Genomic DNA, 24,296 nt, shown 5'->3' on the forward strand with positions numbered 1-24,296 from the left:
CAGTGTTTTATTGATTCAAAAATTATATTCATACTCTCCTTTTCCATGAAATTACTCTCCAGTTAATAGAACTTTGTATAGATTTGCCAATTATCGCTGCAGAATTGGGAAATACTCATCCCTGAAGTCACTGGAAGTGTGAATGAGTGATTTGTAAACAGTACTGTTATTTTGTTTTTACAGAAAGTTATGTAACACTCAACATATGCCAGGAACTGGTGTAAGCATTTTATTTATATTAACTGGTTTCCTTTTCACAGCAACACAGTGAGATAGGTGTTATGGGTACAGCAAGGTTTGTCACCCCAAGATTCATGAAACTCTTTGGAATTCAATATCTGAATATAATGGTTATTTGAGTAAGGGGAGAGAATTGATCATGACCTCTGAGATGTGGGGCAGATGGGAGGTCTGTGAGTCATTATAGGTGTGCCCTTCAAAGGTGGTTCGTAAGAGAGGTTTTCAGTTCGGCAAATAGGCCCTCTTTCCTTCCTGTCTCAGGATGTGATCACTGCGACTGCATCAGCCATAAGCAGCTTCCACGCATGGCAGAGTATGGGGCCACCTAATCCTATAACCTCAAACTGTAAGATGAAATGAACTTCTTTCCCAAAGAAATTCTTCTCATATATTTTAGTTAAAGTAACAAAAAGCAGAATAATGCAGTGGATATGATGTTAAACCCATTTTCCAGATGAAGCAGCTGAAGCACAGAGATTGAGAAAATGTTAGAGCCAGGCTTTGAACCCAGGCATTCATGATTCTAATAGTGATTAGAGCCTATGCTTTGCTACCTCTTCCAATCTGTGCTGCCTATACTATTTATGTTCTGGATATGTGCCTGCTAATACTTGTAACTTTTTCAAGTTTTTCAGTGTACATATCCTATTGGTTGATAAGCCATTTCAAGAGCAGGAACCACATGCTCCCTCTTATGCCAGATACTTGGAAAAGACTTAAATATGACTTCCCCTGTAAGTCTTACCTATATATTCTAGGAAGTATTAATATATTTTTCCTTCTTTACTTTCACAGCATAGTATTTGCATTTCTAAGGAGTGGTTATTTTTCTGCTTTGTGTTGTAGCTAGTAGTTTATAGGCGTTATCTTCCTATCAGATTGCAAGGTCACTGACGATAGAGACCATGCATACATAATTTTTGTAAACCTTCTTCCCTATCCTGGCATCTAGCTCATATTGAATATAATGGATCTTGATATTAAAAAGCTGAAATTGTAAAAATATATTCCTATTTTTAGATGCAGAATCTTTGTGTAACTATATAGATGTGCATCTTATTTTTAATAGGAATATCTTATACTTGTGTTTCAATTTCAACTTTCTAAAGTCTTTTTGTATCTACTATCTCTTTGTGTTTCTGGAAAAACATGTCATAATCTTTCAGTTAGTCATTAAATAAATTTTTTTGAGGACCTCCTATGTACTAGGTACTGTTCTAGTTGCTTAGAATGAAACAATGAACAGAACCTAAGTCCCTCATTTCCTATGGATTATATAATTTCAAGATGATAAATATGATAAATCAAAATAATATATCAAGTGTTTGATAAACACTATGCAGAAAAATAACAGGATAATGAGAATATGATAGAGTACATTGCTTATTTTTAAAAATTTTATTTATTATTTATTTGAGAGGTAGAGTTACAGTCAGTGAGAGGGAGAGACAGAATGGTCTTCATCTGCTGGTTCACTCACTAAATGGCTGCAAAAGCTGGATCTGGGTCTATCCGAAGCCAGGAGTCAGGAGCCTCTTCCGGGTCTCCCATGCAGGTGCAGGGGCCCAAAGCACTCAGGCTATCTTCTACTGCTTTCCCAGGCCATAGAAGAAAGCTGGATTGGAAGAGGAGCAGCTGGGACTAGAACCAGCATCCATATGGGATGCCGGCACTACAGGTGGAGGATTAACCTACTGCGCCACAGCTCTGGCCCCAAGTACATTGCTTTAGATGGTGTGGTCTTGCAGTCCCTGGTGAAAAAAGTGATAACAGAGTAGAGATGTGGGAGAAGTTAAGGAGCTTTCAAAACACAAGGGATCTTCAGAAAGTTCATGGAAAATACATATCTAAAAAAATCAATGCATGAATATAAATTTTTTTGCACACAAAAAAACTTTTAACTTATCTTAAAATCCATTTTCTACAAACTTTTTGAAGTATCCTCATATCTGGGGTTTTGAAGGATTCCAGGCAAAGAGAATAACAATGGTAAAGGCTTTAAAGTTGGGAAAAACAGCAAGGTAGTCACACTGGAAATGTAGGAGGAATGAGATGAAAGTAGAGTTGGTGGCAGTGTTTGTGGGAGACAAATCATAGAAGTTGTGGCAAAGACTGGCTTTTATTCTAAGTTTGCTAGAAATCAACTGATCATTTTAAGCAGAAGAGTGACACATGGATTATGTTTTAAAGGTTCAATCTGAATGCTGTGTAGAGAATAGGTTATATGGGGAACAAAAGTAGGATCAGAGAGACCAGTGATGAGGCTATTGAAATGATTCAGGACAGAAACTTGGCTGTTTATACTGAAGGGTAGTGGTGGAAATGGTAAGAAATGTTTAGAACCTGCATATATTTGAAATCAGAACCAAGAATTGAGAGAACCTTAAAGAATTTTTATAGGTTGTGAGAAAAAGAGAGAAGTTGTAAATTATTTATATCATTTTTGGTTTTAGCAACATGTTGAATGTTAGCAGCCCATTTACTGAAATGGGAAACAGTGGCAAAATGAGTAGGTTGAAACAAAATATGTATCACTGCCTTTTGAAAAAATATGTGAGGAAGCTGAGGTGTAGATAGTTTTGATGAACATTTAGTCTACTTTTTGTTACTTTTAACTAAAATATCTGAAGGAGGTTCCTAGGGAAAGAAAAGATTTGTTTCTGCTTTCAGTTGAGGTTATAGGATGGGCCCCATAGTCCAGAGGTTGGTGGATGCTGCTTAAAATGGGTATGGAGTCAGGATCACATGATGGGCCAGGAATCCCAGAGAACCTAGGCTGAACTTGAATGGAAATTATCAAACCTGGGGATATGATGAGAGTGTTTGAGGTTTTATATATTTTCTAGATTGGTGATAGTCAAAGAACTTAGCACCTTATATATAAGGAGTAATTTTTGTTTGTTAGATTAAATTGAAAGAAGATTCAGTCTCATCTTTAACATTGATGTTCTCATATGGGAATATATATATATATATATATATATATATATATATATATCTGTGTGTGTTGTAGGTAATACAAAATGCATGAAATGAATATTGTAATTTGTCATTCAGAAAGGGGTGATTAGGAAACGTAAGATCTGAATTTGGACCTTAGACTTGCCTTTTACTTTCTGTGTAACATACAGCAAATCACTCTCTAGTTTTCAGCCTTGTTTTTCCCATATTTGAAGTGAAAATATCTATTCATCATATAATTATTATAAAAATAAACTGTGATTATGTATACTTAACAGGCCTAGCACACAACTGTACATCAAACACACAGTAAAAATTTATGAAATCCAAGTCTTAAAAGCCACTGTGAGATATTCACAAATAATGTGTACTAGAAATCAAGTATGTGGAGAAATTCCATACTTATACACATTATTTTTTAAAAATTATGCCGGATTCTGTCCCGGTTGATCCTCTTCCAGTCCAGCTCTCTGCTGTGGCCCGGGAAGGCAGTGGAGGATGGCCCAAGTGCTTGGGCCCTGCACCTGCATGGGAGACCAGGAAGAAGCACCTGGCTCCTGGCTTCGTATTGGCAACTGTAGCGGCCATTTGGGGGTGAACCAATGGAAGGAAGACCTTTCTCTCTCTCACTGTCTAACTCTGCCTGTCAAAAAATTATGTATATTAACATAGATGTTCTAAAGAATATATGACTGAAGACATGTTCATGTTTACTTTACAGGTATTGGTTTGCTCTGAAAAATGGTTACCATATAGCATTCAAATATAGCAGCAAAACTAATAACTTCATGGAAGAACAAATTGATCCACATAAAGAAGTTATAGATAGAGTGACTGATTTGAGCATGCTCAGACTGTTTGAGACCTACCTGGAAGGCTGCCCTCAACTTGTTCTTCAGCTCTACATCTTTCTGGAGCAAGGTCAAGTGAATTTCAGTCAGTGTAAGACTTTCTTTTTAAAATTTTTATTTATTTGAAAGACAGAAATACACAGAGAGAGAGAGAGAGAGAGAATATGAATCTTCCATTTGCCTGTTCATTTCTGAAATGTCTGCAACAGCCATGGATGAGCTAGGTGGAAGTCAGAAGCCCAAACCCAATCCAGATCTCCATGTAGGCGGCAGGGACCTAAGTATGTGAGCTACCATTACTTCCTCCCAGGATGTGTATTAGCAGGAATTAGAAAGGGAGCCAGGACTGAAACTCAGGCACTCTGATATGGGATTCATGCATACCAAGCAGTGTCTTAACTGCTGTACCATCTGCCTCCCCCTAAAAAGACATCTTTTCATAGATATTTGAGATACAGACATTTATTTGCTATATAAAAGTCACAGTTACCATTAATTGCTAGGGTTTCACATAGATTTGGATTCATCTGAGGGCTACATTGTCATTTTTCCTGGCGTTTACCCAGTGCTACACTCACTTGTGAGATCAGCCCATTACCCTAAACTCTCCCTATTCTCAATTTTCTGTAAGCCTCTAAAATGTAGACTATACTTTGACAGGTAGTAAGCCACTAAAGTGAACCTATGTGTGTATGTGACTTGTTTTTCCTGGTGATATAAAGAATTCTTGGATTGGGATCTGTATCATGTTATATGCAGAAGTTAGAAACAAAACGTGCTTGCAAAACTAGTAACTTCATGGAGGAACAAATTGGTCTGCATAAAGAAGTTATAGGTAGAGTGACTGATTTGAGCATGCTGTTTGAGACCTACCTGGAAAGCTGTCCACAACTTATTCTTCAGCACTGCATTTTTCTGGAGCGTGGTCAAGCAAATTTAAGTCAATATAAAATGTTAATTGTTAAATTTTTATTTATCTAGTTTTTGATTATTTGAAAGGTACTGTGTGTGTGTGTGAGAGAGAGAGAGAGAGAGAGAGAGAAAGTAGAGGTAGTGCAGGAGAAACAGCGAGTTCTTGTCTCTACTAGATAATTCCCTAGATGCTCACAGCAGCCTATATTATATAGGTAGATCTGTGCATGATTTCAAATGATACATGGCTCTCTTTAAATTATGGTTTCATTCTTATAGTTTCTTCTTGAACTAAGAAGTTGAGATGAGTGGAAAGTAGCACAAAATAAGATCCAAAGTGTCTTAGAATAGACTTGGTAAATAAATAAAAATTAAAAAAAAATAAGTTGTTGTAAACAGTATTAAATAGGTATCTAATAGAAAATGTTTAGAAAAAATTTTATTGACATAGGAAAGCAATGGTAAAACTTAGGCATAAACTTTACTGTTGACATACATTTAAGGATACAAAGAAATTGTATAGAAAATGTCTGAAAGAAAATATGCGAAAATGTTTAATATGGCTGCTTCTGGTCAGTAAGATTATTAATGATTTGTTTTGTCTTTATGCTTTTCCAATTTTCTGCATTAGCTGTTTTATTTGACAATCAAAAAATCTACTTAAAATGTAAAAGAATCAGGTTTATGTAAAATACATCAGAAGACTAAACATATTCTTTTTTAAAAGATTATTTACTTGAAATAGAGCAAGAGAGAGAGAGGGGAGGGAGAAGAGATCTTCCATTTGCTGACTCACTTCCCAAATACCTGCAGCAGCCAGCCAAATCCAGGAAGCAAGAACTCTTATCAGGATCTCCCTGTGGGTGGCAGGCACCCAAGTACCTGGGCCATCATGATCTGTCTCATACCCACATTAGCAGGAAAGTGGATTGGAAATGCAGAGTAGCCAGGATTCAAACCAGACCCTCCAATATGGATTGCAGGAATTCCAAGTGGCATGTTAAGTCACTGTACCACAGTGAAAATATTCTTTTATTTCTGCTCATTTTGAAATCACATTGAAAGGAGAATAAAAGAATGAAAACAATATACATATAGAAGGATAAAGAAATTGCAAAATAGATTAGCAGATTAGAAATATCAATAACTATTTAGAGGATAGAATGCAGATAGGAAACGGGTTATTTGAGTCAACTCTTTCACTGAAGGGCCAAATTGTTATAGTCTTCTTACTGAAAATATCTAATAATATTAGAATATTTTAAAAGTCTTCCCTAAACATGAAATATATGATATACCAGACCAAAATGTGCGTGAAAGTGAGAATACAGCATAATTAAATAGAACTCTAAAGCATTTATACCCTGAGGGTTTTTGTTGAACCTTATAAATAGGAGATTCTGTTTTGATGATTTCTCAGGATATGAAAGAAGGCAAAAATATGAGAGTCCTTGCAGGGGTGGGGAGGTATTTCTCTGGTAGTAAATCCTAATCAATAAAACTAGGACTCCAAAAGGCATGCTTCCTTGAGTGAGAATGAAGTTACCTAAGTCAGTCTCCACTTTCAAGAGACTGCTAGGAATGCTGCATTGAGGCTGAGTAGAGCAGGAGAAGAGATCCCTGCAAAGTTACAACAGTAAGATTTGAAACCAAAATTCATACTTATTGGCTAATCCAAAAAGTAAAGCAAAAAACTTACAAAAACCAAGCTGTGAATATAGTTTAAAGTGCTAGACCGAAAGGTGTCTGACAGAAACCAGAATTCTCCTGGAAGAATTCACCTTATTTTAGGCCTCAGATAATTTTTACAATTAGTTTTCCAAGGAAAATGAATGGTTAATAGTAGTTTATAGCTCCCAAAGACATAAGATATAATGAGTAAAAACCAGCAAAAATAGGAAAAAAAAAAAAAACCCTGACTTTAGATTTTGGAAATTAACAGATGCAAAGTACAAAACAATCATCCTATTATGTTTAAAGAAGTAAATATTGAACTTGAAAATATGATACAAGAAACTGTAAAAATGAGTTTATATTTGAAAATGAAATAAGTAGAATTTATGAGAATTTAAAAACACCTAAGAACTGAAATAAACTCAGCAGATTACACAAAGAGTGAGTCAATGCTAAGTGAGAAGAAATTAGATTGTAGCTTAAGAAACAGAAAATATGAAAAAGATAAAGAGACATGGGTGAGAAGTCTAATACACATCTGTGTACATTCCTCAAAGGAAAGAAAAGGGAGAATGGAACAAAGGCAATGTTAAAAAAGTTAATGGATGAAAAGATTTCAAAATTGATGAGGGATACCTACTCACATATTCAAGAATTCTATTATCTCGCAAGCACACTAGGTAGGAAAAATCCATACCACATTTTTTTACCTTTAAAGGAAATTCCCAATAATGTGCTTCAGACAGAACAGAACCGTTCTTAGGTGTGAAAAAGAACAAAGATAAAAAAGAAAATAGTGGGTAAATCTAAATGAATATTGACTGAATAAAACAAAAATAATACTATATGGTTAAGAAAAAGAGAATGAAAATACAGGTCAATGACTTATAAGTCAGGTGGAAGGTAAATGGAGTTAATATGCTTTACTTTTTCTTTTAATAAAGATTTATTTATTTGAAAGAGTGACAGAGATAGAGACAGAGATAGAAATAAAGCTCTTCCATTAACTGGCTCACTCCCCAAATGCCTATAACAGATGGCTGGGACTGAGCTAGGCCAAAACCAGGAGCTAGGAACTCTATCCAGGTCTACTGTGTGGGTGACAGGGACCCAAGTAGTTGAATGATTACCTGCTGCCTTTTAGGGTATGCATTAACAAGAAGCTGGATCAGAAGTGGAGTAGCTGGAACTTGAATTGGCACTCTGATATGGGACGTGGGCATCCAAGCAGCAGCTTAATCTTTTGCATTTATATAGTCCATGAGAAAGATAAAGCAAAGGTGGGTCTGAATTTCTGAGGTACAATACAGAAACACTTAAATAGATTCTATTTAAGAAAAATGATATAATATCATGGAAACAAAATGAGGTATTGTGTTAGTTTTCTTGGGCTACCATAATAAAAGAATACCACAGACTGGGTGACTTAAACAGTAGAAATTTATTTCCCCATAGTTCTGGAGATTAAAAATGCAAAGAGGGTTGGTTTCTGGTGAGACTTGTTTTATTGGGTTGTAGACAGCCTGGCTTCTCACTGTATGCTCAGGCTTTTCATCTGTGCACAGAGATAGGTAGAGGAAGTGAAGCAGGGAGAAGAGAATTATCATTAGTGTTTCATCCTCTTATACGGACATTAGTTCTATCAGATTAAAGTCTTAGCATTATGACCAAATTTAACCTAATTACCTTCTCAAATACCTTATTTCCAAATGTTCCTATGCATAGATTGCAAAATTTTTTTCGCCAAAATAAACTTATGTTTCAATTCTACCTTTCATAAAGTTTTTGAAGTACTCTTGTGTAGTGACATTGAGGTTAGGAGTTCAGTGTATAAATTTTGAGGACATACAATTCAGTCCATCAAAGCTATGAAAGTAAATATTTATTTAAAATAAAAAGATCAATTATGGCAGATTGCAAATTATCAGAAATCTGACATATTACAGACTTCACAAAATGAGGAAAAGTAATATATTTTCATTATTGTAATGTTCTTTTTCTTTTTTTAGCTTTATACTCTTTGGTTGGCTCTAGATTACATAATGATTTTAAAATTTCCATAGAGAAGTACAAGAATAATTCCATCTTCTCTCTAGTAAAGTTAATTAAACTTTCAATTTTAATTTATAAAATTTCTCTTCTTCGCTAATATCACATTTTTTGGGGTTGTCATAAAATTTTAGAAAATATCTACTAATTTAATAATGTGCTATAGGATTTCAGGATATTTAAAAATTTTTTAGTTTTAGATGAAGTGACAAATACTATATCAGTTGATATCATTAGCTTATTGTTGATATCTTATTTAGTAAATAGTACAAATTTTTTATGTTTTCTTTAGTTATGTCAGTATTTAGTATCAAATCAGAAAGAAATGAATAGGAATCTGTTTAATGTTATCAGGTGAGGTCATTTCAGACTGAGTGAAATGCATAAGCAAAGGCAAGGTTTGACATAGAAGCAATTCAGTTTGGATAGAGTATAATGTACAGGCTAGAGCTTAATCTGATCAGAAGAAAACTAGAAGCAGGTAGGCAAGCAAGGAATGGGCAAAAATGTCAAACTAATAGTGTCACCTGGATTAAAATACAACACTGTGCCCTAACAGTAAGAATCAAAGGTCTGTTGCTGGCCGAATCACATGAATGGCCATACAGTCTTTCCTTGGTGTCTAAGGAAGGTTGGCTCCAGGATCACTGAAAATTCCAAAATCTGCAGATGCTCAAGTCGTCTGTATAAAACAGCATGGTATTTGCATATAACTTATGCTCATCCTTGCTTATATTTTAAATCATCTCTGTATCACTTATCATACCTAACAAAGGGAAATGCTACTTGAGTAGTTGATATACTGTATTATTGAATCATGACAGGAAAAAATATCTGTACATGTGCAATATAAAATTTAATCAAATATTTTCTATTTGGGATTGGTTGAAACCATGGATACAAATACCATGGATATGGATGACTGACTGAATAGTGAAATGTTAAGATTAAAAAAAATCTTAGAATCCTAACTCTGCCACTTAGTTATTCAAACATTTCTTATAAGCACATGCTTCTACACCTAACAAACATTTTCTCACTGAATTCCCTTAGCCCAGATCCCCAAAATGCCCACAACCACTTCAAAATCAAAGGAAAATGTGACACAGGGTCAATAGGAATCAAAAGAGAGAGAGGATTTAATCAGTTAAATTCGAAGAACTTATTTTTGCAAATTAAAAAAATATGTGACTAGATGAACACATTGCTAAGACTTTGCCATACTTGGTAGGAGACTGGGTAATGGAGGGTATTTGAAATTTAAGCTTCACTGCCTTCATGATGAATCCACCTCTGAGATAAACAATATTGATTATCTTTAAGCATCAATTTGTTTAATATGCATGATATAATTTTTTTTTGACAGGCAGAGTTAGACAGTGAGAGAGAGAGAGACAGAGAGAAAGGTCTTCCTTCCGTTGGTTCACCCCCTAAATGGCTGCTATGGCTGGCGTGCTGCGCCAGTCCGAAGCCAGAAGCCAGGTGCTTCCTCCTGGTCTCCCATGCGGGTGCAAGGCCCAAGCACTTGGGCCACCCTCCACTGCACTCCCGGGCCACAGCAGAGAGCTGGACTGGAAGAGGAGCAACTGGGACAGAATGCAGCACCCCAACTGGGACTAGAACCTGGGGTACCGGCACTGCAGACAGAGGATTAGCCAAGTGAGCTGCGGCGCCAGCCAATATAATTTTTTTTAAGATTTATTATTTGAAAGAATTACAGAGAAGGAGAGGCAGAAGCAGAGAGAGAGAGAGGTGGAGAGAAGGGGGGGGGGGGAAGAGATCTTCTGTCTGCTTGTTCACTCCCCAAATAGCCATAATGGTTAGGACTGGGCCATGCCAAAGCCAAGAGCCAGGAGCTTCATACAGTTCTCCCATGTAGGTGCAAGGGCCCAAGGACTTGGACCATCTTTCACTGCTTTCCCAGGAGTAACAAGGAGCTGGATTGCAAGGGGAGCTGCCTGGACTTGAACTGGTGCTGATATGGAAAGCTGATGCTTCAGCAGCGGCTTTACCTGCTATACCACAGTGCCGGCTCCATGTTATGTGTTTTCTAAGGAGACTGCCAAAGAATGAAAACAGGGCATGCCATTGATGGGTGTGAATTATTAGATTAAAAGAGTGAATAAATGACTCACACCAACAAACTCAGCACATCATTATATCATTTTAGAAAAGCAAAGATAAGAATCAAATTCTGGAACATTTTAGAGAAGTAAAGACCAGAAAGATAGGGAAACTGAATGACAATTGAAATTCTTAAACACAGCAAATGAAATTAGAACATAAAAGAGCAATGACTTAAAGTTTCAGTGGAAAAAGTGTTTTTTACCTTTAAATTCTATTTTTAGCAAAAACTAACAATATGAGGGTAAAGACATTTTGTGACATAGGAAATCAAAAAAAATTCAGCTTCTGGGAAACTTTTCTTATTCTGGAGAGCTTAATCAAAACCTGAGAATATAGAAAGAAGATAGAGAACTAGGAACGAGGAAGTCAAGGCAGAAGAGAGGTTAAAGGAAGTCCTGAGAAGACAGGAAGTGAACCTTGAGAGCAATGAGTTTAGAGCACGAAGATGGTATTTTTTTTAAAAAAACCTAACTGTGATACTGCTATAAAAAACTAAGATAGTAAGGCAATTAACTTGCAGAAAAATGAAAAGTTTTAAAAGAAAGAATATAATCAGAATGGCTTGGTAGTTTAAACAAAAGCTGTGTTTATATAGTAATAAGGTAAATATTCAATATTGATTTTATCAAAAACTTATGTTACTCTTGGGTGGATGAGAGGAGAAGAAAATGAAAAGACGACGCATCTGGGGCTGCTGCTGTGGCGTAGTGGGTAAAGCTGCCGCTTGCAGTGCCGGCACCCCACATGGGCACTAGTTCGAGTCCCAGCTGCTCCACTTCCAATCCAGCTCTCTGCTATGGCCTGGGAAAGCAGTAGAAGATGGCCCAAGTGCTTGGGCACCTGCACCCACATGAGAGACCTGGGAGCAGCTCCTGGCTCCTGGCTTCGGATAGTCAGAGCTCTAGCCATTGCGGCCAATTGGGGAGTGAACCAGCAGATGGAAGACCTCTCTCTCTTTCTCTTTGCTTCTCCTTCTCTGTGTCATGCTGATTTTCAAGTAAATAAATAAATCTTAAAAAAAAAAAAGAGGATGCATCTATGTGTTTGTGTGCTAAATCCTCTTCCTGATAGGGAATTGATAAACAGTATCTAAAACATATAAATAAAGAACAATGTGTGCTTTATGAGAAATATGACAATAAATGTCAGAAGAAAAGCTAGAAGAGTTGATAATGATTTCTTGGTGGTGTTGGAACCAAGGGTGAGGTGCAGTAAGGCAAAATACAATTTTTCTTTCAAGTTTCATAGAACTTTATAAATTATTTGTATGTGTTAATTTGTTAGAAATTAAAACCAATTACAAAAATGATATAAAGGGAATTTGAGGCAAAGTGATGTTGTGTTTCAAGTATTTTTGTATTAAAAAGGAAAAAGAAGTCTAACTAGTAATATCCAGGGTGGAATGTGCTAAAACCAAGAAAGTGGTTTTAGCTATGGATAAGGCCCTGTCTTTATTATCCTCATCGATAGATAGGAAATTGTAAGTCTGCCTCTCATATTATGCAGACTTACAATAAAGCTTAAAGCAGATGAGAAGCAGTCTGTATTCTGCTCTAAAGTTTTCTTATCTAATTCTCTAATATCTTTCATTTTTATAGAAACCCTCTGTCGTGACAATTGGGCTAATAGTGACTTGCCTTTTGAAAATAGTAATGAACTTAAACCTCTGTTGTTTGTTAGGGGAAAATATCAAAACTATAGAAATTTTTAAGTTTTAGAACATATTTTTATGTTGACATATTATCTTATTAATACTTTGCACTTATATTAAGTTTTCTTTTAAACATTTCTATTCATCCATCCACTCCAATTAGATTTATGCCCAAGGTGAAAGCCAAAAAGTTTAGGAAAGCTAACATTATAAATATTATCTCTTAACTCCCAGAGTATGCAGATTCTAGTATACCAGTTGCTAAATAAAATTTTCTCAATGAACTTATTAAAAATAATTATAAGGCAGCCTGATATAATGAGTAAGTACATAAAATTTGGATCAGAAAGATTTTCATTCAAATCTGTTTTACAACTTGCTACCTCTGTGACTTGAGTCAGGTAATGTATCTCTTTAAGCCTGATTTCCCTGAAATGTAGTAGAATATTACAATCTTCTTCAAAGATTAGAAGGAATGAGTATTTAAGGTGCCTGACAAGTGTTAGTAAGTGTGTGTATACACTTAAGTCATGTATGGCATAAAGTAACTTAGTATTGTAATTATTATTCCAATGATAATATATCATTTCTTTTTTGTTTTGTAGATTTGTCCGTCGTGGTCTCTTGCTGTGCTGTTTCTTGGTCAACAGTTGATTATCAAATAGCCTTAAGAAAATCCTTGCCTAATAAAAATCCCCTTAATGGATACTGTCCCAAAGTCACGTATCTCTTTTATAAGTTATTTACATTATTATCTTGGATGCTTAGTGTGGTACTTCTACTATTCTTAAATGTTAAGGTTGCTTTATTTTTATTGTTATTTATTTGGCTTTTAGGTATAATGTGGGCATTTAAACAACAAACTCAGTTTTGTACTTCTTTTAGTATGGAACTCTTATATAGGACTGTTGTTGGATTTATTCTTATTGTTACATTTTTTAATGTTAAGGGCCAGAATACCAAATGTCCAATGTCCTGTTATTATATTGTAAAGGTACTGACCACACTGGGGATACTGGTTGTGTTCTGGGTTTACCCACTCTCTATTTTTAATGCAGATTATATCAGACCTATCAGTATCACTATAGTTCTTACTCTTCTCCTTGGAATTATTTTTCTTATTGTTTATTATGGGATTTTTCACCCAAACAAGATTGAAGAAACAAAGTTTGATGAAATTGATGGAAAATCAGTTCAAAGAGATTGTAGAATAAGATATTTTCTAATGGAATAAACTATTCATTTGGGAGATTTAAAAAAATTTTGCTTCATTGATTAATAATGAAAATACATGTTGGATATGAGTTGTCTCTTATTTTTACTTTGTTTAGTTTGAGGTCAATTCTGGTATACTAATTGTAAGATTATTTTATTTTATTAAAATTAAAATCTTTCTTGGTTTTAAAGATCTTGAGTACTCACATACTTGCTTATTGACTGCCATCTTGAGCCTGAAATGGTAGAAATGCTCTGGTTCCCATAATAAGAGGGTTGTAATTGAGCTTCTGTCTAATTCTTGTCATTGTTCCTGAGCTGAAACTGCTATGCCTGAAGTAGAGAAGTGTAAATGGAAAAGAGCAGAACACTTCATTCTTCTTTACATTGTCGTCTTGATTCAATGCATAGCTTTTTTTCTAAAGATTCATTTATTATTTATTTTGAAAGGCAGAGTTACAGAGAGGCAGAATCAGAGGGAGGGAGGGAGGAAGGTAGGGAGGGAGGGAGGAAGAGAGAGAGAGAAAAAAAAAATCTTCCATCCACATGTTCATGCCCCAAATGACCACAGTGGCTGGAGCTGGGCTGTTGCAAAGCCAGGAGCCAGAAGCTTCTTCTGGGTCTCCAAAGTTGGTGGCAGGGGCCCAAGCACCTGGGCCATCCTCTGCTGCTTTCCAGGCACAGGAAGCTGGATCCAGGGTGCTGGTTTGGAAGCAGAGCCTTCAGGAATCAAATAGGTGCCGATATGGAATGCCTGTGCTGCATATGGAGGCTTTTCCCACTATACCACAGTGCTGGCCTCAGGATTTCATTTTTTAAGGCTGAATAATTCATTGTGTGTGTATGCCTCATTTTGTCTATCTGTTCATCCATTGGTGAACATTTGGTTGCTTATGCTTCTTGGCTATTGTGAATAATGCAACAAAGAACATAGGTTTGCAACTATCTGACATTCTGCTTTAAATTATTTTGGATATACTTGTATACTCATAATCTGGATTGCTGGATCATATGGTAATTCTGTTTTTAATCTTTTGAGGAATCTTCACTCTGTTTTCCATAATGGTGACAACACTTCACAGTCTTATCTGGAGTGCATGAGAGTTCAATTTCTTTACATCTTCTTCAACACTTGATATTTTCTTTTCTTTTTTTTTTTTTTTTAATAATGTCAGGGCCAGCACTGTGGCGCTGTGGCATAGTGGGTAAAGCAGCCACCCACAGTGCCAACATCCCATGTGGGTACCGGTTCAAGTCCTGGCTGCTCCACTTCTGATCCAGCTCTCTGCTAAAGGCCTGGGAAGGGAGTGGAAGATGGCCCAACTCCTTGGGCCCCTGCACCTACGTGGGAGACCTAGAAGAAGCTCCAGGCTCCTGGCTTCAGATCGGCATAGCTCTGGCCATTGTGGCCGTTTGATTGGGTGAACCAGTGGATGAAAAAATCTCTCTCTGCCTCTGCCTCTCTATAACTCTGCCTTTCAAGTAAATAAATAAATCTTTAATAAGTCCACCAAAATGGGTATAAGGTGATATCTTTATTTTTGCATCTCCCTAATGATTAGTGGTATAAACTATGTGCTTGTTGCCATTTGCATGTCTTTTTTGGAGAAATGTCTATATTTGATAAGGTGTTAATAACCAGAAAGAATCCCTACAAACCATCATCAACAGCAAGAAAATCTCCTAATAACCTGATGAAAAATAGGCAATGAGCAAAGAGGAGCAGGCATTCAGCCTTGCATATCATGGTACTTGGGTTTGATTTCCAGCTCTGGCTCTTGCCTCCACTTTTCCACTAATGCAGACCCTGGGAAGCACTGATGGCTCAAATAATTGGGTTTCTGCCACCCATGGGGAAGACCTAGATTTAGTTTGTGGCTTCCAGCTTCAGCCCTGACCCAATCCTGGCTATTGTAGGCATTTTTTATTTAAAAAGTTAATCATCATTCAAGTTATTTTCCTCCCATGTAATTTGTTATTTTCCCTGGCTGTTTTTGAGATTTTTTTTAACCTTTAGTTTTTGGTTTTCAATAGTTTGACTCTATTAATGATTGAAGTTTTTCCTTTGTATTATCACACTTGAGATTCTTCAAGCTTCTTCAACCTGTGTCTGTCAGCATATTTAGGAAGTTTATGGCTGTTATTATTTCCATATTCTTTCTGCCCTTTTAGCTCTCTTATTAGACTTCATTACATGTTTTAGATCTATTGATATTATCCTACAGATACCTGTGGCTCTATTTATTTTTTCCAAATTTATCTCTCTGTCCATCAGTTTTAATTTGTTTTTATTTACTTTATATTTCATCTTTAATTATAACATTTAAGAAAGATTTCATATTCTATATTTTTACAGTTTAGAGTTTTCATTTTTATTGGTTTTTATTTCTCTGCTAAAATTTCATCTTTTATGCCTTATAAGCATAGTTTTCTTCATATGCTTGGTTGCCATTATAATAGTTGCTTTGAAATCTTTTATAACTCTGATGTCTAGATCATCATAAGATGGTTCTCAACTGATTGACTTTTCACATTTTCATGTGTCCTTGGCTGTTTACTAATTCTGAATTATGTCCTGGGTATTTTGAATGATGAATTTTTGACCCTCTTGATTCTGTTTGTTCTTTAGAGGAGGTTTTTCCCCCCTTGTCCTTTAAAATTTTTTAAAATTTATGTATTCATGCATTTGAAAATCAGAGAGAGAGAGAGAGAGAGAGAGAGAGAGAGAGAGAGAGAATGTCTTTCATCTGCTGGTTTACTCCCAAATGGTCGCAACAGCCAGGATTGGGCCAGGCTGAAGCCAGGAGCCAGGAGCTTCATCTGGATCTCCCATGTGAGTGTAAGGATCCAAAGATTGGGCCATCTTCTGTTGCTTTCCCAGGCTCATTAGCAGGGAGCTGGATAGGAAGTGGAGCACCCATATGGTATGCTGTTGTCGGAGGCAGCAACTTTACTTGCTACCATGGTGCTAACCCCTGCCTTGTCCTTTTAGCAGGTAGTGAACTTGAACTTTGAACTCTAAACAGTCTATTTGTTTAGCCTCCATTGGACTGATTGACATTTGCCCTTCATATGCCTAGTTCAGGACCAGCCAAAGATTTGGGCACAGCTAATACATAGAATAGGACTCCCTATTGGTTCTCTTTCCAAGATTTTTCCTTACCTTTCAGCAACCATGATCACCCCATGTTTCATCTTTTGAACTTCATTTTTTTTAAAGGTTTATTTATTTTTATTTGAAAGTCAGAGTTACACAGATAGAGGAGAGGCAGAGAGAGAGAGAGAGAGAGAGAGAGAGAGGTCTTCCATCCGATGGTTCACTCCCCAATTGGCTGCAACGGCCGGAGCTGCGTCAATCCGAAGCCAGGAGCCAGGAGCTTCTCCTGGGTCTCCCACGTGGGTGCAGGGGCCCAAGGACTTAGGCCATCTTCTACTGCTTTCCCAGGCCACAGCAGAGAGCTGGACTGGAAGTGGAGCAGCCAGGTCTCGAATCAGCACCCACAAGGGATGCCAGCGCTTCATGCCAGGGCCCTAACCCGCTGTGCCACAGCACCTTAAGACCACTAATACTCAGTTTTGTGTCTGCATTTAATTGACTGGTGTCTGACCTCCTTCAGTGCCATTCTTTACATATAATGACTTCTTTTAAGTGTCTGCTTTCTGTGCTTTCAGATAATATATAAATTTATGTATCTTGTCCAGTGTTTATAGTGGTTAGCTGTGAGAGATTCTGTGCAGTAGAGGTGTACCTATCTTTATTCATAACATTTTCAACAATATTTCTGTAATATTTGCCAATCTTTCTGCAATATTTGTTTACCCAATATGTATAAAGCTGCTTCTATTTAATGATGAATCCTGTCTTATTCCTACTTATTTGACCCTCAAAAAAACTGCAGTGTAGAATATTATTATCACCACTACCCTTAACTGGGGAAACCAAGTACCCGAGAGTTTAAGCAACCTGACAAAGTTCACATAGATCAATTTTAGACTTCTTGGCCTCAAGTCCAGTTTCACTTCTATGGAATTATGTTGTCTTTATCTGATGGGTAGTTAAGTCACCATCACCATCCCAGAGCTAACACTAATTTATACATGATTTGAAAATTATTTAAAATTATTTCCCTCAATACATGTTTAAAAATTCCTGCCCAATTATTTTTCAGCTTTCAGGGTGGGCTTGGGATTGTATCAGCGATCATTTGAATAATTAACGATATATGTAGTTGGAAATAGCAATTTATGTAATAGAAAAAAATGGATAGAAAATAATATACATCTAAAGAGCCCAATATTAAACACCCTGTTGAATGCCCCCACACAATCCTGGATTATTCATGCATCCAGCAAACACTCCCATTGATTTTATAGCGAAGCAATAAATATATAGGACCTGGCAAGCTCTTAAAATGAATTTTTATATTTATTTGATTTGATTTTTATTCATTTTATCTTATTTTTTGTATTGTTCAATTTCAGCTTTATAGCACTTTTCAATCTGCCCAAATAAACTATAAGCTTTTTCTAGATTATCTTGTGTATATAAAAAGCCTTTCAAAATTTAGAAAAGGTGGAGATATAATTATGACCAATATTCTTGTAAAAAACCCCAAACATACATTTCACATCTACGTCAAATATGAACACCATACCTTACTTAAGATTGGTGTCTCTCATTCTTTAGTGCACATTGGAATCACTTGGAGGACCCATTAGAACAGATTTCTAGACACTACCCCCAGAATTTCTTTTCATTAGGTCTTAACTAGAACTCAAAATTTGTATGCTTAAATACACCCCTAGATGTTAGGGATGCTGCTGTTTAGACTTTGGAAGGATACCATCACTGTTAATAACTAGTTTCAGACTAACCACTAGAGGGCAATGGAACCACAGACAATTGGAAGTGCAACTTCATTGATTCCCTGGTTTATACTATCAACTCCATTAGTCCCAATTGTAATATTCAGTAAAACTTTTCCTTGTGACTGTGAGGGTCAGAGATAAATCATGTATCTCTAGCTCTGGATGATACCACACTTAGTGATGACAGTAAATTCAAAGTTGGATTCTAGGTGAGCATTTTAGTATATGTGCTGCCGAAGTGAGCACGTCTAGGTGAGCATTTGCACATGGAAGTGTTTGAGGTTAGTGTGAACCATTTGTAATTTCCCAAAGAGAATGTATTTTGGTATCATATCTAGTTTATTATGGAGGCAATTCTATATTATTAAGTGGTATCTATTATTTTAATACTTGTGCCTCTTATTTTGTGAAAGTGGGACTTCAGTACTCTTTAAAGCATTTATCCTAGAATAAAATATATTCACAGAATATGCATATCATGGAGTATAGGAGTTTGCATTTGCTTTATCCTAGATAAATTGCTTTAATAGCAGGAAAGAATTAGAGGAAAAATCAAAAGATGTAGCTTTCAGGAATGTTATTGTATTTTCTTTTTACCCAGCCTAGCATAGAACATTAAATCTGCCTTTGCTCCTGTTATTGCTGCTTTTTAAAAATTATTTTTCAATAGGTAGAGTCTTTCTGAGTGGGCTTAATTCTTGGTTTGGCCCAGTAATTACTTTTCATAATGCTGCACAAATTTTTATTTGAAGTTCAAGGACCTGAGTTTGATTTCTGGGCTTGACATTATTACCTGTGTTACTTTGATGAATCATGTAATCTAAGTCTCAGTTTCGGCATGTACAGAATAAGAATTACATATTTAATAATATACTGATGTCTCCTTGAGCTTTTGTGAAAAATCAGTGAAATATTATATATGGTAGTGTTTTGCAGATTGTAAGCATCCCTGAAAATTTTTATTGTTGATGTTATTCATGAGTAAGTCATATTTTTAAACCTGATTTTGGTATCATTATTATACTTTATAAATTACTTCCACATGTTTGAAATAACAATAATATGAAAAATTTGGAATTATGTGACAAAGGAGTTTCATTCTTTTATAATTGACATCTTAGCTTTTCATAGAATATTATGTTTTGCATGTTACTCCTGATATGTAGAAAAGTAATTTATAGAGGATGTTAAATACAACTATTTAGTAATGAAGTCAGGAATGAGGGTTAAATCGCAAGTCAATTTCTGGGCTTTGGAAATACGCATGAATGTGTGAGTGTGTGGTGTATATACTTGGATGCTTTTGTATGTGTGGTAGATCTCACTAAATATTTATGGATAAATGTTATGTATCTTATTTTTTCTGGAATATAGTACTTGTTAACTATGGCTGCTTTAAGGTTAAATATTGATATTGCATAGATTTTTATTTTGTGTCAGGTAGCATGTCTTGCCACCAGAGAATGAACTCATATAGACAAGGGATTATATTTCCTTGTCTCCCAGAAGACTTTGCTTAGTTTCCCAGGGCTTCTATTAGCCACAGAGAACTGTTATTTTTTTCTCAACTTATAGAAATTTCCATAGGAAATTCAACTTATTTCTCTTTCAGTCCCTCAATGTGTACTTCTGAGGGTTGTCTACATATTCAGCAATGTGTAAGGATGCCCTAATATCTGTTGCTTAATATGGTCGTAAATCTTTTCCTTTCTCATTTCTGAAAGCTACCTCCATACTCATTGGTATGCTTAATGGCATTCCACATTCTGTGAGTATCTTTATTTTTCATTATTATTTTTATTCTTTCTGTTCTTTGGTTTGCATAATCTCTTATGATTTTTACAAAAACCAGTTCATGAGTTCTTTGTTTTGCTTGGTCAAAAATATTGAACATCTCTGGCAAATTTTTAATTGCAGCTACTGTACTTTTAGCTCTGGAATTTTGATTTGGATCCTTAAAAGAAAGTTTATTATCATCTGTTTGAAAAAAAAGATTGACAGAGAAAGATTTTCCATTCATGTGAACCACTACCACTGCCTTCCCAAGATCCACATTAGCAGGAAGCTGGAGTCAAGAGCTTGGAATTGAACCCTACTTCTCTGATGTGGGACACTAGCATCTAACTGCTAGGCTATATACTTGCCACTCATAGTGTTTTTTTTTTTTTTTTTTTTTGGTTGAATAGTTGCATAGGTGTTTCTTCATTTGTTGTTTGTATTTAGGGTCATTTCCAGAGGCTTTAGTTACTTGCTTTTTAATAATTTTTACTAGTTTCACTGGAGAGTGGATCAGTGGAGCCCTTCATGATGTCATGACACTACTCCTAGTTTTTGGCTTTTTTTCGATATGCTGTTTATATATTTTTTCAAAAACCTTTTATTTAAAGTATACATACTTTATGCATTTCATAAATACAAGTTTAGGAACATAGTGATTCTTCCTAGTTGTTCTTAATGTCTGTTCACCAGCTTGTACCATGGGAATTTATACAATGCAAACCAGTAAGAGTCTCTGGATTCATTGTGGGAATTCAGGACTTTTCAGGCACCCTTTAACCTGAACTCCTTTTCATATGAGGCTGCCCAAATAATGTGGAATTAGAGGTGCTCTGGGAGACCCAGAAGCAGTTCAGTTCTATCTAAATATTGCCCTATGATACAATGGCAACATTTTTGTCTTTCACAAATAACAGCTGTATTTAGACATTGTTCTTTTAAGTCAGTCTTGATGACATAATTTCTTTGGTTTAAGATTAGAGTCGCTCAACAGCTAGCATTTTAAGTTGTCACTCACTCTCTGTTTATATTATCATCAATAGGCAAGCCAACAGTCTTGGGCCCTGCAGTTATAGAGTAATAGCAGAGCTCTGCTTGTGTGGCCTTATTCTACTAGCTCTTTACCTGCCTGGCTGGTTTAGCAGCAGATTTCTAATGTACTGGCCAGTGTTACTTATGATTCTTTGGGATGGATTATACAGAGGTCTGTCTGGAAATCTGACAGGCAGGGATCCTTCAGTTCTCACTGCGAAACAGTGATATGTAAACAAAAACTGCAGAAGCCCTTTAGAACTTTACTGTACGGGAAGAATAAGGTTTTTATTTCCAACATAAAATATACTCAAATATCTTAAAGAAATCTTATGTACTGTTCTCTCTGTAAAGGAAGAGATACCTTGTTTACACTGGAAGCAAAACTAAATCAGGAAGGAGCAAGGACATGTCTAAAATAGAGATAATCTTAACAATTTGGGCAGTATTGGTAAGAGATAATTGTTAAGTTTTATTTTATACTATTATGCTAGTCACTCAGATCTTATTTTCTATCTATTTTACTGGGTTTAATCAAATTTCTGACTCTTGGCTGCAACACATAAGTGCTTATGTTCATTAAATGAGTTATTTCCCTCCCTGTTCATAGTTGGTAGCAATAGGACTATATAGGAACGTTAAAAAACTTTTAGAGTAAAAAGTCTTTACTATTTCCACTTGAAATGAATTTGTTGCTTTGCAGAATTGTCTTGACAACAGTTTTCATTTTAGTAGTAAAGAAGGTAAGCTGTCATCATCGAATTTTTCAAGCTGATCAGGTCCATGTAGTATGTGAATGGACATTGGGCCAAGTACATTATGCATTATTAAAAGGCCCCAGTTCTTCAGGAAATAAAAACTACCTTCAAAAGGGAATGGAGGGAAAGAAAGATAGGAAAGGAAGGAAAAAAAGAAGAATAATTCTTGTGAGGACATAATTCAATCATGGGATATATGCAGATAAATATTTTTTTCCTTTTTATCATGAGAAATGTTTGAAAATTATCTGTGTGACAGATTGTGCATCATGCTTAATCTTGTTATTTTTAGTTCAACAGTAAATAAAAAACAAATGTTTTTGTTTTTTTGAAAGTATAGTTATGACATCTTGCAGAAGTATTTTCAGTAAGTTCAATTTTAAATGATAAGCTTTTTCTTCCTGTTTTGACTACTGTCATTGTGTAGGAAGCACAGCATTCCATGGACTTGTTTTAATTACCTTATTGATATTCACTGTGACATCTGGTGGCATTGGTGAGCTCACCTGATGGACCACAAAGAACACTGATTTATGAACCCATAATTGGATTTCCAATAAACATTTGTCAAAATAATGCTCTAGTTTAAACCAAAACCTTCTTTATTTATTCATATAAAAGAGCACTTAACTTTCAACAAAGAATTGCCTATCATCAAAAAACACTCTATAAATGAATCAAATTTATGAAGACATGGATGTAGAGGGTGGGTGATCAAAGACTACAGCTTTTTTTTTTAACTCTTTAGAGAACTTAATCTTCTAACTTGCTGTTTTCACAATAGTCTTCATATTTTTCTTTTTATGTATTTATTAACATTAATATGTTACTTTGTAGAGGATGACTCTAATGGCCTTTGCAAATATTTATTTGGTAATCAAACTAACATGTCTTTATCAGACATCTTCTGTTTCAAATTCAGTTAGGACAACATATTTTTATCTGTTATTATTCACTTTACTTCTTAGTAAAAACAAAACATGTACTGTCTGTCCTCCAACTACTTTGTCCGGTGGTAATCTACTGATAGAAAATTAGCATTGATTTTAATTTTAGTTGTTATGATATTTTACCTGTTTACTCAGTAACTGATTAGCCTTTATTTGTATTGGAGTAAGTCAGATACTTAATTTATACAGCATGTATCCTTTGGAGGGTTTAAACTTGTGGAGTATACTTTATGAGGCATTATTTTATTTTATTTTAAAATTGTGATTTACGGTCTTCATTTTTTTTTTTTTTTTGACAGGCAGAGTTAGACAGTGAGAGAGAGAAAGACAGAGAGAAAGGTCTTCCTTCCATTGGTTCCCCTCAAATGGCCGCTACAGCTGCCAATCCGAAGCCAGGAGCCAGGTGCTTCTTCCTGGTCTCCCATGCAGGTGCAGGGCCCAAGCACTTGGGCCGTCCTCCACTGCCTTCCCAGGCCACAGCAGAGAGCTGGACTGGAAGAGGAGCAACCGGGACTAGAACCCGGGGTGCTGGCGCTGCAGGTGGAGGATTAGCCTAGTGAGCCGTGGCACTGGCCTACAGTTTTCATTTTTAAAAAAGTATTTTATTGATTTGAAAGAGAGAAAGGTAGAGAGATGTCTTCTAGCCCCTGGTTTGCTTTTCAAATGCCCACAATGGCCTCGGCTGGGTCAGATTAAAACTTGAAGCCAGGTCTCCCACATAGTGGCGGGGACCTATGCACTTGAGCCAACACCTTCTGCCTCCCATGATGTGCGTTAACAGGAAGCAGGAGGGGAACAGAGCAGGTGAGTCTCAACCATGGGTTTGAGCACTTTAAAATGGGATTTGGGCATCCTAAGTGGTGGATTAACCTGTTGTGCCACAATGCCCACACCAAAATTTCCATTTTAGCCATATTTAAATGCATGATTCAGTGGTGCTAAGTGTATTCAAATAGAACCATCACCACTATTCAATTCCTGAAATTTTTTCCCCCAATCATCTCAAACTTAAATTGAATACCCTTTAACCACTACCCTCCTCATTCCCTCTCTTCTAAATCCCTGGCACCTCTACTCTACTTTCTATTTCTATGAATTTGACTACTCTTCATACCTGTGGAAGCACACAGCATTTGTCTTTTTTATGTGGCATATTTCACTTACTTGTTTTAAGGTTCATCCATGTTGTAGTATATATTACTTCTTATGGCTAATACTTTATTATATGTAT

At 35.9% G+C, this 24,296-nt stretch overlaps 1 protein-coding gene across 4 annotated transcripts in view; it reads left to right on the plus strand.

Moving 5' to 3' along the window:
- XKR9 (XK related 9) overlaps positions 1-13,871 on the plus strand; it is a 67,061-nt gene extending 53,190 nt beyond the window's left edge. For all 4 annotated transcript variants that reach the window (XM_089335374.1, XM_002710465.6, XM_070075155.2 and 1 more), the window contains 2 exons: positions 3,923-4,143; positions 13,071-13,871. In XM_089335374.1, the coding sequence (XP_089191500.1) occupies positions 3,923-4,143; positions 13,071-13,699 (850 nt within the window). In that variant the 3' untranslated portion in view covers positions 13,700-13,871. The remainder of the gene's footprint in view (positions 1-3,922; positions 4,144-13,070) is intronic.
- Positions 13,872-24,296: the final 10,425 nt, after the last annotated feature.

This window comes from Oryctolagus cuniculus, chromosome 6 (assembly GCF_051225735.1).
Source record: "Oryctolagus cuniculus isolate XC-2025 breed Fujian yellow rabbit chromosome 6, ASM5122573v1, whole genome shotgun sequence".
NCBI classification, from domain to species: Eukaryota; Metazoa; Chordata; class Mammalia; order Lagomorpha; family Leporidae; genus Oryctolagus; species Oryctolagus cuniculus.